Raw genomic sequence first — 15,465 nt, 5'->3', positions numbered from 1 at the left:
ATGAATCAAAGGATCTATTGCATAAGCTTAGAAACGTAATGGACAGAAAAACAGAGACAAAGATCAAGTAAGTCATTTTTCTCATACTGTATTTTCCACATCCTTGGGAAATAATGTTGTCACATGTTGCATAGTTGTTGATGTGTCTTTGTCATTACCATTAACCAGCTTTAGTTTGTCAGTTTTTTTGATGCAATTAGGAGTTGTGATTGAAGGATAGCTTAAACACATGCCAGGAAGAAATGTGGAGAATGTTGTCAGGCAAAGGGTTCAGTCAAGGTTGTTAATGGTATGCATACATTTCTTAAAAATTCTTATTCCTAAAATCTTTATTGGTAAAATTTTTCTCTGAGAAAGTCAAAACCATTCTACTTAGAAATGAGTTTGCTTAAGGAGTATTAGCTCTGCATTAAATAGCAAGTAGATAAGCTATAAAATATATTTAAAAATCATCTCTCTTATCCACACTTTTTTCCTATAGGCAAATGCACATTCATGGTGACTTTTCTTTTTGTGAATGAGGGAGGGAGGCAACAGCGGCCTGGATTTGTTTTAGGAAAAGTATCTAGGGTATTATGTGCAGCTAAAGCTATATTCAGACACTTAAACACATTTTAAATAGGCTTTCCAGTGTAAGTATTAATTTTATACTAAAATAATGACTCTCCTTTATTAAGTGCTTACTATATGCCAGACACTGACAGTTTTCTTTACAAAAACCTTCCACAAAGTCAACAATTCATCTATTTTGTACAGGATCAACATCCTTTGTTTATTGTGGAAAAAAAACCCTTTTTTTTTCCTCTATAGAAACATGAAATGTGAACTTTTAATATGTTATTCAGACTTTTACTGTTCAAATCTTCTGTGAAGAGAAAGCCTCTGTTCAGAAAATATTTTGAAATGTGTTTAAAAGATTTTATTTTTACGTTCAAGCCAATTAAAGTAGACTTTTATGAAAAACATATTTAAGGCTTTTCCCCAAGAAATACAAAAAATCAAAATGTCAATTCCAGCTCTGTAAATAGAATACAGTCTATATTAGTAGGATTATTTTCACAGGCTATAATTTCTAGAATGGCATGCTTCTTTTCTGAGGATAAAGGAGAGCAAGGGGGTAAAACATTGTGGTGTAGTTCATTTCTTTTCACTAGTAGATTTAATGCCTTAAAATTATTTTGATAAAATTTTATTACCTATTACTTTAATTTTTAAATTTCCCTATACAGACACATAACAGCTATGTGACCTAGGGTAACTAATTTTTATGCCTCAGTTTCCTCATTTGCAAGATGGAAATTATAGGGTTGTTGAGAGGGTAAAATGAGTTAATAGAAAAAATTGCCTAGCAGTGTGATTAGTACATAGTAGAAACTCTATGCGTTTCAGTTATTGCAATCATGGCTTCTAAGATGGAAGGGACCACAGAAGTGTATGTACAAATTCCTCCTTAACATCGGTCTTCATGACCTGAAGTTGCATGTGGTTATTTTTATTCTTTTATGACAGAGGGTTAAGAACGATCAAGAAGTCTGTATTTTGGCCCACCCAGAGCTAGCAGAGGGGTGAGGTCAGTGCGTGTTTCTGGTCAGCTCTGCTGCCTGCGTTCTGGCTTCTGGCGGGAGGGAAGCAGTGGCTGGCACAGCAGTATCTGAGGCGTGTAGTGTTAATGCCACTTCAAAGGCAAGGCTCCCTCCTATTTTTATCCTGGGTCGGCAGTCTGCCTATGCAGTTGCCTCTTGAACAAAAGGTTCTGCCAGGTCTCTGACACCTTTTAAGACCTCACAGGCTCTTCTCACAATAACAAGAATAATCACCATTTGTTGTGCCAGGTGGCATTTGATTTCTAAACGAAATCTCTCCCCTACCCATAATCTTGAGACCATAGCCAGAATTATTACCATTTTACAACCAAGGAAAGTACTACGGCTGGAGAGGTTGAAGCCTACGTAGGTCACAAGAGGCAAAGGCCGGACTCCCAGGTCACTGTGACATCCAAATACACATTCTTTCCAATATATCATGCTTGCTTCCATTGTCATTTATAGCCCTTACCCATTCTCACAAAGGAATTTCCTTCAAACACAAAATAAACTTTTAAAAAGTGTATTGTTTTAGAACCCAGATTTAATCTAAAAGTTAATCTGAAATTAATCAAGATAAATAGTGGCAGAGCCAAGATGAGAAGCACTAGAGACAAGACGGTATCTCTTTTTTTGATGTCTATTTTATTTATGGAACTATCTAAGCAATGTATTTCTATTCAATAATATGACTTATTAGTCTTGATTCTTTGCACTATTCTTTTTTTTTAATGTTTGTTTATTTATTTTGAGAGAGAAAGCCTATACCAGTGGGGTGAGGGGCAGAGAGAGAGAGGCAGGGAGAGAATCCCAAGCACGCTCCATGCTGTTACTGCAGAGCCCAATGTGGGGCTCAAACTCAAGAACTGTGAGATCATGACCTGAGCCGAAATCAAGAGTCAGCTGCTTAACCAACTGAGCCACTCAGGTGCCCCTCCACTATTCTATTTTTTTTTTTTTAGTGTTTTATTTATTTTTTGAGAGAGAGAGAAAGCAAGCAGGGGAGGGGCAGAGAGAGAGAGAGGGACAGAGGATCCAAAGTGGACTCTGAGCTAACGGCAGCAAGCCCAATGCAGGGCTCGAACTCATGAACCATGACCTGAGCCAAAGTCAGAAGCTAAATAGTGCCCCAACCCCTGCAATATTCTTGATGAGAAACATAATGCTGCCTATTTTTGTCTAAAGATACAGGCACTCTCCTCCATTTTTTAGATAAGAGAGTGCTACAACAGAATTTCCAAAAACTCCACTGGTGAAGAAAATTTAAGATCCTCTTTAGAAAAGCAGGTTTCAGGGAATATGAGTTACAGACTATTTAATTAAGAGAGTAGAAGAAAAATGACCTTAATATTCTCCTTATCCCTTGATGTCGAGGTTGACTATTTGTAAATCATCTCAAAGGAGCATTTATCCTACATTTAAAGATCTCTAGATATAGGAATTCTACATCTTTATGGAAAAATATCTCTCCTGTTAACCTGCTTCCCTATCAGGAAAGTTAATCCAAGACTCCTGAAAGCTAGACGTGCCCCTGAGAGATTAGTTAGTAGAAAGTGCCGTTTTCTACACCTGCTTGCAGTCTCATGATAAATGGTAAATCAACTTTAAGCTTTCTCTTCTACAATTCTAACTAATCCCAATGTCCATTATCTTTTTCTTCTTAGGTCTTACCTTTTAAATCCTGTAAATGTATTTTACACTCTCTTTGGGATTCATGCATAAAATTCTATGACTTTCCTCATCTGGGGAGTCAGAACAGCTTAAAACCCCTCACATTTGCACTGACCTAAATGCAAATGATTTTACTTGCATGTTAAAATCTTCTACCTGTTTGGAAAAATCAATGTTTGTAAATATTGATCAATCCTATTTGTTTTGACAAACATGGCTTGGTGTGCATATTGGTGTGTGTGTAGTGAGGGTGGTGGGGATGAGTCTATGTGTGTGAGTCCATCACCACATGTAACTGATGTGAAAGGGCTACATCTTGGGCATGACCTAGAATTTTTGTGAAACTAACCAAGTTTCTTGGATTTAGCAGTCTGATACAGAAACTTCATTCGTTCAACAAATACTTACTAAACATCTACTTGCCAGGCACTGTTTTAGGTCTAGGGATGTCTAAATGAATAAAACAGAATAAAACAATAGCTCTTACATTCTAGTGGGAGGAAGCACATACACAAAATGATTAAATAAAGCATTTATTATGTTAAATAAGCATAAGTCAAAAGGGAGAAATAAAACAGGGAAGGGGGTAGGGAATTTTGAAAGAGAGAGACAGACAGGCAGACAGACAATAGCCAAACAGTGATCCAATGATATTTGAGTAAGGCCTGAAGGAAATGAAACAGAAGTCATACTGATGTCTGAAGTACTATGTTCCAGGCTGTGTACCAAGCAAATGTAAAGGTCCTGAGCCAGGAGTGTGTTTGGTGTGTTAAAAAAAAATAGCAGAGGCCCATGTGGCTAGATCCAAGTGAGAGGGAGAGAGCAGGAGGAGATGAAATCAGAGACGTGAGGAGGGGTGGGGCCAGCAGACTTTACAGGGTCTTGTGGGTCAAGGAGAGGACTTTGATTTTCCTTTTTGAAATGAGAAGCCATGAGAGGATTTTAAACAGAGGACTAAGTGACATAATCTGGCTTAGGTTTTAACAGGATAATTTTGGCTGGAACCAGGGAAACCAATTAGGAGACCATAGCAACAATCCAGGCAAGATTATGATGCTTCAGCCTAGGATGGTGCCACTGGAGGCATGAGAAATGGTTGCAGACTGGATGTATTTTAAAGTCAGCACTGACAGATCAGGTGTGGAGTGTAAGAGAAGAGGGAAATGTCAATAATGACTTCCAAGATTTTGACGTTCACGAATGGGAAGCTGGAGAATTCCTGGTGCTTTCTTCCATTCATGTGCCTCTTGATAGTCCTCAGCTTTTTAGAAATTCTTATGAATGATTGTAATTTAAAAAATTTGTTTAATGTTTTCTTATTTTTGAGAGAGAGAGAGAGAGAGAGAGAGAATGATCGGGGAGTGGGGGGAGAGGGAGAGAGAGAGGGAGACACAGAATCCAAAGCAGGCTCCAGGCTCTGAGCTGTCAGCACAGAGCCCGATGCAGGGCTCAAACTCACAAGCTGTGAGATCATGACCTGAGCTTTAGTTGGTCGCTTAACCAAGCAGGGAGGGGCAGTGAGAAAGGGGAGACACAGAATCTGAAGCAGAGAAATTCTTACGAATGATTTAAAAGGCAAATGAACTGTCATTTATTTCTGTTTGCCTCTGTTGGTGTTTGCTTATGATAAAGGATATGTTTGTGATGAATATTTACTGATCATGTGTTTAAGAAAGTTGTTGAAGGAGTTGAAATAACATTTGTCAGTTGGAGACACTTTCGCTATGAATATTTAAGCAGGAATTCAGTCAAGAGAATTTTTTGGCTTTCAGGGTTTATAGTATGAAATAATTTGAACTTCAAAATATATCATATTAAACTTCTTTGGCTTCTAGGGCAAAATAATTCAGTTGCATTGGTTTGGAATTCACTTCATTGTCCTAAGTAAACCTCAGACTACACTTCTTTTTTATTTATTTAAAAAAAAATTTCATGTTTATTTATTTTTGAGAGAGAGACAGAGTGGGAGCAGAGAGGAGAAGGGGCAGAGAGAGAGACACACAGAATCCAAAGCAGGCTCCAGCACAGAGCCTGATGTAGGGCTTGAACCCAAGAACTGTGAGATCATGACCTGAGCTGAAGTTGGACACTTAACCAAAACTGAGCCACCCAGACACCCCTATATTTCTCTTTTAAATGTTAAATGTTTCCTGCCAGTTAAATTGATCACTAGACAGTTTGATAAGGAAGCTAACTAAACTGCTTCATTAACTGCTTTATATGGATAAATCAACATTTAATTGACATGAGAAGTTGGTTATGTTACACTAAGAACGGCCCTCAGCAACTCTGAGCTTTGTAGGTGACTTGAGTGTAGAGCCCCTTGTGTGTCTCACTTTCACATAAAGGGAATGTGTCTAAGTGTGATGTATTCCCTGTATCCTGGCACTTGCTTGTTCTTGTGACAAATGGAAGATGGCAGCATTAATTCATCCAAACCCAATCACAATTTAAATAATTCTTTCCAAAATTTCTAAGATTTCATTTCATTTAGCTTGCTTGGATTTGCATTTTTATAAAAAAAGAAGTTTTCTCAAAACAATTTCATTGCAAGTATAGTCTAACATTTGATTAAGATCTCTGGAATGAAACTATGTGTGTCCAACTTCCCCACTCCAACATGTACTAGCTTTCTACCCTTGGGGAAGTTACTTACCTTCTTTAAGTCTCACTGTCCTTGTCCTTGTCCCTGAAACTAGGGATAATAATAGCTCCTACTTCATGGGGTTGTTTTGAGGATTCTATGAAATACTCTATGTAAGCCAGTTAGTAGACACCTATTGACACAGAGTGTGAGCTGTTAATATTGGCTACCATTAAAGGCAGAGGTAGGAAAATGCCTCCTTTGTGTTTAGCCTTTGGTGGGAATATATATATATAATTCTTGAATTCAGTGGGTATCTGCAGTTTTTGCTGCATGCATTATATTGGACTGGCTAAAGATTAGCATGTTCTTTCATGTGTTGAACACTTAAAGGACCTACTACTCTAAATAAACACAGTTTGAATGTTCTACATGCAATGTCCACGGTGCCATCTGCCAGATGACAAGGCCCCTCAGTCAGTTTGAATGATGTCTTCATTGGTTTGCCTTTGGTGTTTGTGTTTATGTATCTAAATCTACTTAAGAAGATAAAGATATTATATCTGAATTCACCTTACCTAACGGGAGGAAGAAGGATGCAAAACACTTGAGAGAATGACCACCATAGATGTTATTTCTCCTTAGTTTGAAAATGAGGGATGGCTACAGGATAGTGAAGGAGTCCAAAGAGGGTGGAAGCAACTGGAAATATGTGAAGAAAAGACTGTATAGGAGTAGAAGCAGATGTATTTTACGCTTTTAAGATCACTGGGGTAAAGTTATGGGAGGCAAAATTTGGTTCACTATAAGGAGGAAGTTCTCAACAGTTAAAGCCTAAGGATTGACCAAGATGCCATGAAAACAAGTAAGTCCCCTGCTCCAGAGCAAGGTCTGAGTGAGGTATAAGGTTTCAACTCATAAGACTATTTGAATTTCTTGGAATTAATTAGAAAAATTTTTTCATTCTATTTTTAGCCTAAATTTCATTTTTAAAAGAAAATGAGAGAAGGACTTTTGTGGTCTATTGAAAATGATAATGTGATATAATAGGATATTAAAGCAAAAGTTCCCCCAAGGCCCTCATATACAGAGATGCTGCACTCTAAAGTCTGATTTGAGACTAAACTATAAACTCTACAAAGAACACGACAGGAAGCCACTCCCACAGTTCTGGAACCACCCAGTCAGGTCTAGGTTATTATAAGGGATCAGAGTATGGCAAGGAGAGAAGATTTCATGAGGAAGACTTCTGGCTGCCATAAACCACAGGGTGTATGTTTGGAGTAGGTGGAGGTGAAGGGGTCTCCACCCCTTTGAGAGAAGAATTTCATAGTGGCTTCTTACAGAGTTGAGATGAGATACCTGCATGAGGACAGACAGGAGGACAGAGTGTATTGGGGTCTGACACCCTCCCAAGAAATCTGGAAAGTGAGGGATGAACTGAAAATTTGTTTTGGCAAAGAACCAGGAAATCTGCTGCTATACCTCCAAAGGCAAATGATGTGTGCTCCCCCATGGACCACAGCAGGCCAGGAGTGAAGGAAAGCTGGATAGGGTTGTCTTGGGTCCTCTTCAAATGGACCCTTGTAGCGTCAGCTTCCTAGGGGATGCAGAATGAGTCACAAGTTATCAGCCAACATAGGGATGAGTTGGCATGAATTGAGGACTACAAGCAAAATGTCCCCACTGATAAGAATCTTCAAAGATCCCATGAAAGTTTCCTCATCTGGACCTACCTGGCTCTGAGAGTGGAAAGCCAGGTCATGATGTTATCAAATCAAGTAAAATTTCTCTTCTGCTCTTTTTCTCTTCTCCATCCTTGTACTCTAAGCCCAGGGAGCAAGAAGTCCCAGTTAGTAAGCTGGGGGAGGAGAGGGAAAAAAGCATGGAGAAGCCAACCACAAAGCCTTCCCTGAAGGAAGGAGGTCTTTCTGAAACAGGAAGAGATTTAACTCGAAATTGAGATTGGAGTTTGTTACTGCAAGGGATGGAATATTCTATTTTGAAATAAACTAGTTTGGGTAAACTAACGCGACCACAGGACTATTCCTAAAAGAAAGCAGAACGCCACAGTGCCTGCTAAATTTTCACCTAGTGACAGTGGAAAAACGTCTTTAATTAAAAAAAAAAGGGGGGGGGTGGCAGGAGACAAAAACAAAGAAGCCGTTTGGTGATACAGCAGACATAATGCTCATGGAACGTATTAGGTACTGTTAAGTGCTTGCATATCAAAAATTTTAAGTTCTTCAGATAATAATACAACCCATGGTGGAAACAACAACCAAAGATCTAACCCATGTTATGCTAGGATTCTACCATCAGACATTCAAACTCCAGAATAGAAGAAACACCTCTGTTATTTTCAGGTCCCTTTGGCCATTTCTGGCTCAGGGTATATCATATGGCTTCCTTTAGCCAGGCAAGCAGAGAACAGCATGAGCCTTGGGACAGAGAGCAGGAGGAAATTGTACCAAGGAACAAGATGTGAAAATTGCTTTGGGGAAATATGTTAAAATTAGGGGTTTGCATGCAGGCAGGGACCAGAGGACTGCAATATTTTAGGCACAAAGAGAAACAACAATGTACCTAAAGAACTATTTATGCCACCTCTGTGTCTCTGTGACAATTTGTGAGTTATGTGCTATTGTTGGCTTAAAGGACTATGAAGGCATGTTTGTCAGTCTGAGGAATATGTAGAAAAGCAATAGTCATTTTTCTCATTGAGGTAATTGTACTCTTCCTTCAGGACCTTCACTATATTTGGCATATGTGTCTTCTACAGGAGATTTTTTTTTTTTTTTAATTTCAACGCTACTTAAAATTTTTCCTCAGAAAGCCTTGACTTAACTCTTTCAGTATCATACCTCAGAGTTCTACTTTTTGCTCACATGTTCAACTGATGAACATTTATGCCTTAGCTGAAAAAAAAATCTCTGATCTCTTTGTTATTAGAATATCATTCAACAATGTTTTTGAACTGATTTCTGTTAAGTTTCCATTCTTCTGAAGATCTTCAAGGTAAGAAGGTGAGAGAAAAAATGGACAATAAAATTTTCACTTTTATCCAGTGTTTTGGATGTCCTATCACTGAAATGTATGTGTCCATTTGTACATAATTATTCCACATATATTAATAATTATTTCCTTTTGTACTCATTAGCCAGTGATGTTGGTCACCTATATGTATATTCAGGATCACCTCCTATATTTCTATAGAGTCTTAGATCCCTTTATTAACATCCTTTCAAGTCTCTATTGTTTTAAAGACCTGACTAAAACAGGTCCATGAGGTGTTATATCTGATCAAAGATCACAAAAAGCAGGTATCACTGGAATTTGAAAACTTCACAGACTCTATAGACCAACGTGTTCTCTTTCTTCCATTAGTAAGGACAAAAGGGAGACATAGACATATACCATGGGAGACCAGAGCTAAATATTTCTTTATCATATTGAATGGTAATACTTCTCACAGTTTAGAAAATTCTCTATTGATCCTGTCAAGATAGGTAAAGAGTCTCTTCTCTAAAGTGACCTTCCATGATTGACTACCTTGCCACGGCAAAGCTAAAAACAGTACTTTGTTGTATGTTTCCTGAGGGCAAGGACTCCATTTAAATCATCCTGGTATTTCCAGACTCATAGATGAATGTGCCTGGAAAATATTAGGTGTTCAACAAAATTTTTGTTAAATGAATGAAACCAATGCATAAATAATGTGAAATGAAAATCGAATCCAAGATGGTGACTAAAAAATGGCTTTGTTCCCCCTCCCTGATTATATACTCCAGAGAACTATTATTAGATCTAGATTAGGATAAAGAGATTAATGAAAACAAGTTTTTGTTAGGATTCAACCATTATTACTGAAATTTTAATGGTAAAAAAGAGAGAGGCCAGATTCATTATATTAACCTCCTTATTCTTGATATGCAAGCCAAGAATGAACCATCTACCTTCTTTGTGTGTCTAATGGGGAAAAAAAAGCAAACCTTTTGAATCTAAGACAGTTTGTCAAATCCAGATGTTGGTGTTCACTTAAAATTTAAGAACTGGTTAAGAAAGAAAAGCTGTTGAAGCCATTTATGAAATCTGGATGCATTTTTAAGCGTGGCAGTGCTTTTTGTTACAGAAACACACAATGTTATATAATACTTTCAACGTTGACTCATTTCCCGTAGGTGTACATTTGCCACTTTTTGCCAGAAGTTTGTCTAAGAGGTTTCATGCAGAAGGAAATGTGTGAGGAAGTCAAGTAGATAACTAGTCTTCAGGGTTCCTAGAAATACAGAAGAGGCAAAAGAAGAGAGAATACAAGAGTTTCCTATAAATTATATTTCTTCATACTGACAAACCAAGTATTTAACATACACAAGGGGATGTTGCAGGGACACAAACTCTCAAAGAAATAAGGAATATAATATGCATAAAAGGAAGCAAAATGCAAATGAAACAAGTGGCAAGAATGTTTCTTTGAGATATGGGCAATCTCCCATGCATAGGTAATAAAGATACACATAATCTTCAGCACTGTATAAATAGATTTTGAAAAGAAAAAGACCATCCACTCCATTAGATCAGCAATGTTAAATACAACTAAGTAGCTCTTGGGATTTTGTTTTTGTTTTTGTTTTTCCTGTATTTGGTGGACCAAAGTAAGATAACAGATTGAAAGTCACTTGGGAAAAGTAAAATGCCCAGTAGTTCATGGCCTGTTTCTGAGGTAGTCAATATGTTTTGTTTATTTTGTACCAGGAAAACAGGACCTGAATAAGGGTGGGCTGTGTGTGTTGATATGAATATGTTGAGGGCAGATAAGTAAGGGTGGCTCCCAGTAATAACAGAGTCCATGTGGTGGTGGTTGTGCCTAAGAGAGATGGTAGTGATTGGAGCTATGAGTTTAGAGATGGAGAGCAACAATGAAGTCCTAAGTGAAGACCAAGTCCCAGACCAGAGATAATAATACACCAGACAGAAGCAGCCTGTCTTGGCTTTAGGACTAAGCATTTTGGAGATTTGATTTTTACAGGCTCAATGATGTTCCCAAGATTACTTTGGAATAATAGTCAATCAGTACAAACAAAAATGAATGAGACATACTAACATTTTCATTGTTTCTAGGAGATTGGACACTCCCTTTCTCTTCCTGGAAGACCAGTCCCACCCACCATCTCCACAACATCTCCTTGGATATACCAGCCTGCTTATAGCTACTCTAGCAAACCAACTGATGGGCTAGAGAAAGCAAACAAGAGACTAACTCCTTGGGAAGCAGCAGCAAAGTCTCCTCTTGGTCTAGTGGATGATGCCTTTAAGCCCAGAAACATCCAAGAATCCATTGTGGCAAATGTGGTCTCAGCAGCTCGGAGGAAGGTGCTTCCAGGGCCATCAGATGATTGGAATAAGAGACTGTCCTGTGTTCCTCAAGCCCAGAAGGCCAGTATGGGCTCATTCGCAAGGCAAGAGTATAATGTTGCATCCTTACCTGATAATAATATGCCCACCAACTCCCAATATGGTTCACAGGTCTCATATGCATATTATAGGCAGCCTTCCAGAAATGATTCTGAAATAATGTCCATGGAAACTAGGTCAGATTACTGTCTTTCAATAGCTGATTACAACTACAACCCACACCCAAGGGGATGGAGACGCTAAACATGAAGCTTAGAAGAACTATCATGTGTCATCTGTAATAGTAGTTTTTAAATGTTCCTTTGTAGGACTTTTCACTTTTCCAGTAGATTTAGATGCACTTTTGGTCTTGGCTTGTTCTCAGAAGTCATTTTTTTGAGTTTGTGTGTCTGTGTGTGTGTGTCTGTGTGTGTGTGTGTGTGTATGCACATGTGAGTGATCTCTTCCTTGCACATGTGAGTCTGCTCATGATAGAGAATTTCTTAGAGGAAAAAGTTAATTTTCTGCCTTGATGTGCTGGCAGGTATATCTAATTCATAATCTTTATTATCTTTATTCCATTTATTCCATTAATATGGGGTAGTCTAAGCAACTAAACACTGCTCAATGAAAGCGAAATTGTGTATATTCCCCTATGTGTCTTAGACCGGGAAGGAATTAATGAAATATGATGTACTAATTGTCATTAGCAGTAATAGCAAGGAATATAATGTTGGAGAAGTTTTCAATGAGAGCATGCCATTGAATGATAATTATTTTTAAAAAGGATTTCCTTGATGTTATTTTCAGAAGTTCTCTGAAACATTTTCAAAAATCCAATGAAACTGGATTTTTTTTAGATTTGAAATATGGGTGTTCTCAGAAAGAAAGAAATATTTAAGAGTAAGATAACTATACAACTCAGAAGGACTTTTGAGGCAAATTGTGTAATGTATGGGGAATAGAAAGACTTGAGTAGAGAATTTATTTTTAATCTATTTAAAGCCAGCAGCCCAAGACCAGAATAGACTCTGGGTTCAGGTATCCTCATTTGTCAGATGGAAGATCAGATTATTTAATCTCTTATATCTTTCACAGACCTGATATTCTGGGATTCTCTCATTGGTAGAATGGCCTTTGGTGCATTATTCAGTTTTGATGTTCATTATATAAATATAGGATTAATTTAGGAGTGGGTTAGTTCATCAGTGTCACTACATGTATAATTAAAGGTCCAAAAGGAATTGTTGGGAGACTGGTTTTGTGCTACGTGTTACATGGAGTGAGGGTTGATGTGAAGAAAAAAACTATTAATGGATTTAAGGAAGTGGTAGATGGATGTGTCTGTTATTATGCAACTGTAGGTCATGACCATTTATTTAGTTAAAGAAAACATGCCGCAGGAGCCTATGCAACAAGTAGTGTTTCTTTAGAAGGCCATCATTAGGATGTTCAAAGGAAGCTGAACAGCTGCTTGGTCAATTTCATGACCCATGCCTTGTTAGCACGACCATGAGACAATCAAACACCTGCGCCTTACTGCCAGATCCACAAAGTATTCGGTACAAGGAAATTCAAAGCATTTGACATCATAAACAAGAATCGAGAGGATTTTAAAATAAAAAAAAACATTTTGAGTATTCAAAACTTTGTTAGATTTTTAAATGTGATTATTTTGCTTTGTTTGACCTTTTAGCTCTTGAACTTATCATTATAATGGTGTCTTTCACAGAATAAAACTTAAAAAAGAAAAAAATTTCCAGTCTATTAAGTGATTCCTTATCTTGGAAATAGAAGATTAAAAGTTTGAAGAAATTATAAGTTCTTTTATTGATGGATCCAACCAGGTACTAATTTGTTTAGTTAAAAAGAAAAGATAAATACTTTCTAACATTATAGTGCTAAATTTTCTTAAATTTATATGCTGTTAATTCTCTCAAACTATAAAATATAATTATAGACTCCTAAGACTTTCTATGGCATCCTACAAAATAATGCCTGGTATATTAGTCAGCAAATTCTCAGGAATCCCCCACGTTAAAGTTTTATTTGCTTCAAACTTAATTATTTTGGCTGAATCATTCTAGATGTCACTGTCTTAATCTAAGGGTCATTTAGCAGAAAACACTGCCTGACAGGATCAGATCCTATATTGTTGCTTTCTTTTATAAATGCTAGAAGTGATTTCCATTACTCCTAAGATTTAATATACTCCAACTCCAGAAACTAATATACATTATATTATTCACTAAAACTTCCACTGGACTCAAAATAAAAAACAGATATTTTAAACTTAAATATTATTATAATAAAACAGCCATTTCCCTTTTTTCATGTGCTAGATCAAAATTATCATTTGTTTGAAGCTATCTGAATTTATTGTAGACATCAAGAGAAAAGCAATACATGGCAGGAAAGTTGTTCAGTCTTCACTCACAAAGAAATGAACATCTCCTATTCTTATTAGAAATTGATGTTTCAAGAAGTCACACTTTGCAGATAGAATTCTGCAAAGCAAAAGTGCCAATGTCAAATCATCACAAAACGTATTGTGGGTATTTATCTCCAGGTTACTTAAAAAGAAGTAGCTAGATTGCAAGCTGATGTGTGAGACGGGAGACCTGCCATGCTGAGATCTGATTCCTATGAGTAAGAAACCTTGAATCTATATGATAAAAACAGCATTTTTAGAAGAGCTCTTGCTTATAAATATATACCACATTTGTTAAGACAGTTTTCTACTACTAGCAATCACATAGGTAGACAGAGTTCCTGTTTTACCATGGATTAAAAAGCATGCCCTAAAATATTACAGTATGTCAGTCATAGGGACACTAATTTTTCACCTTTTCTCCATCTTGAGTTTAAATACCACATCACTGCATGTGTGTGAAGTGTCTGCTATTAAAATGATTTAGATTTTGTCTAGTATCTTGAATTTGAAAAACGCATGGATTCTAGTCCACTTATTTCTGAATATATCTCTTTTATGTTCTGGCACCATCACTCACATTGGAAGAGGCCACCCTGTTAGGGCTCAAGCATATATATGTACTAATGAATTGAAACTTTGGATAAAATATTGTATCAAATAGGCTTAGCTATTATAATTAGAGAGGAACTGTAGAAATATTCATTTTTTAAGAGAAAGTAGATTTTCACATTTGATTTCTATTCAAAGTAGAAGTATCTACACTGTCCACACTTTTCTATTAAAACTGACTAGGTTCTCCTACTAATTAGATTGATATTTCCAACTGTGTTTATCCCAAAAGACTGTATTTGAAAGCTACATACTGAAAATCAAAATTGTATTAGTAATAAAAAATAACTTGAAAATCAACTTAAAGAGTGTTTTCATTTTTCCTTATAAAATATTATTTGAATTAGTTTTCACCCCAAAGAAATTGGATTTGATATACTCTAACTCCAAACGTTGACATATATTATTATATACATTATATTATTAATTACATTATTATAATTATATTACATACATTACATTACTAATCTTATCTACTATGTATTTTTAAATTTTAATTTCCATAATATAAGCTTCCAGACACATCAAAAGAATTTTAACATTTTAACTGTTACTTAAAAACTTTAATAAAAAGCTTCCCTTAAGATATGATCAACTTGACATGTAAACTAAGAAGGTTGGGATCCAAACATAAATTAATATTATTCTTTACTAATTCTTTCCACATATTATATTAAAAATTAGTCATAAGCACAAGCACAGCCAATGTAATATGACCTGATAACATGTTGGTTGTATTTGTAAAGTTGCTCTGGACTCACTCAGAGAATCTATCATGTTTGTCATTCCAAAAATGGCTCTTCCTATATAATATTAAAACTAATCAGCTGGAATGTGAGCTCTCTGGTCAATTGGTATCATACAGCACAGCTTTTTCATACTTTATTTCTTTTTTTTTCTGGTAAATTCTGAATAGAATGGCTGTTTTTGACATTCTGATTATATATGTGTGTGTGTATATATATATATATTTAAAGGGCCAGCACAGGTAACATACTTCAAAAATGAGGACTGTTTTAAAGATTAAAATGACCTAAGAGTAGTAACACTATATTGTCTTAAGATACTAATGCCATAGAAAACTCCCCTTTTTTCTGAGGAATTCCTAGTGCTTTGTAGACTATACATTTCACTATACATTTCAAAACATACTTAGAAGTAGGTAATGTTATTTCCACATAGAGCCAATA

The 15,465-nt window shown here is 36.5% G+C and overlaps 1 protein-coding gene across 2 annotated transcripts in view; it reads left to right on the top strand.

The window, feature by feature from the left end:
• The window catches only part of SYNPO2 (synaptopodin 2), a 171,300-nt gene extending 156,725 nt beyond the window's left edge, over positions 1-14,575 (top strand). Inside the window, exon 5 of one of the 2 annotated variants that reach the window (XM_019418489.2) lies at positions 10,960-14,575. In XM_019418489.2, coding sequence (XP_019274034.2) covers positions 10,960-11,496 — 537 coding nt within the window. In that variant the 3' untranslated portion in view covers positions 11,497-14,575. The remainder of the gene's footprint in view (positions 1-10,959) is intronic. The other variant, XM_019418495.2, reaches the window with a different exon arrangement.
• Positions 14,576-15,465: the final 890 nt, after the last annotated feature.

Source organism: Panthera pardus, unplaced genomic scaffold, assembly GCF_024362965.1.
Source record: "Panthera pardus isolate Hobbes unplaced genomic scaffold, ASM2436296v1 HiC_scaffold_13, whole genome shotgun sequence".
NCBI classification, from domain to species: Eukaryota; Metazoa; Chordata; class Mammalia; order Carnivora; family Felidae; genus Panthera; species Panthera pardus.
This window is presented reverse-complemented; position numbering and strand designations above follow the sequence as displayed.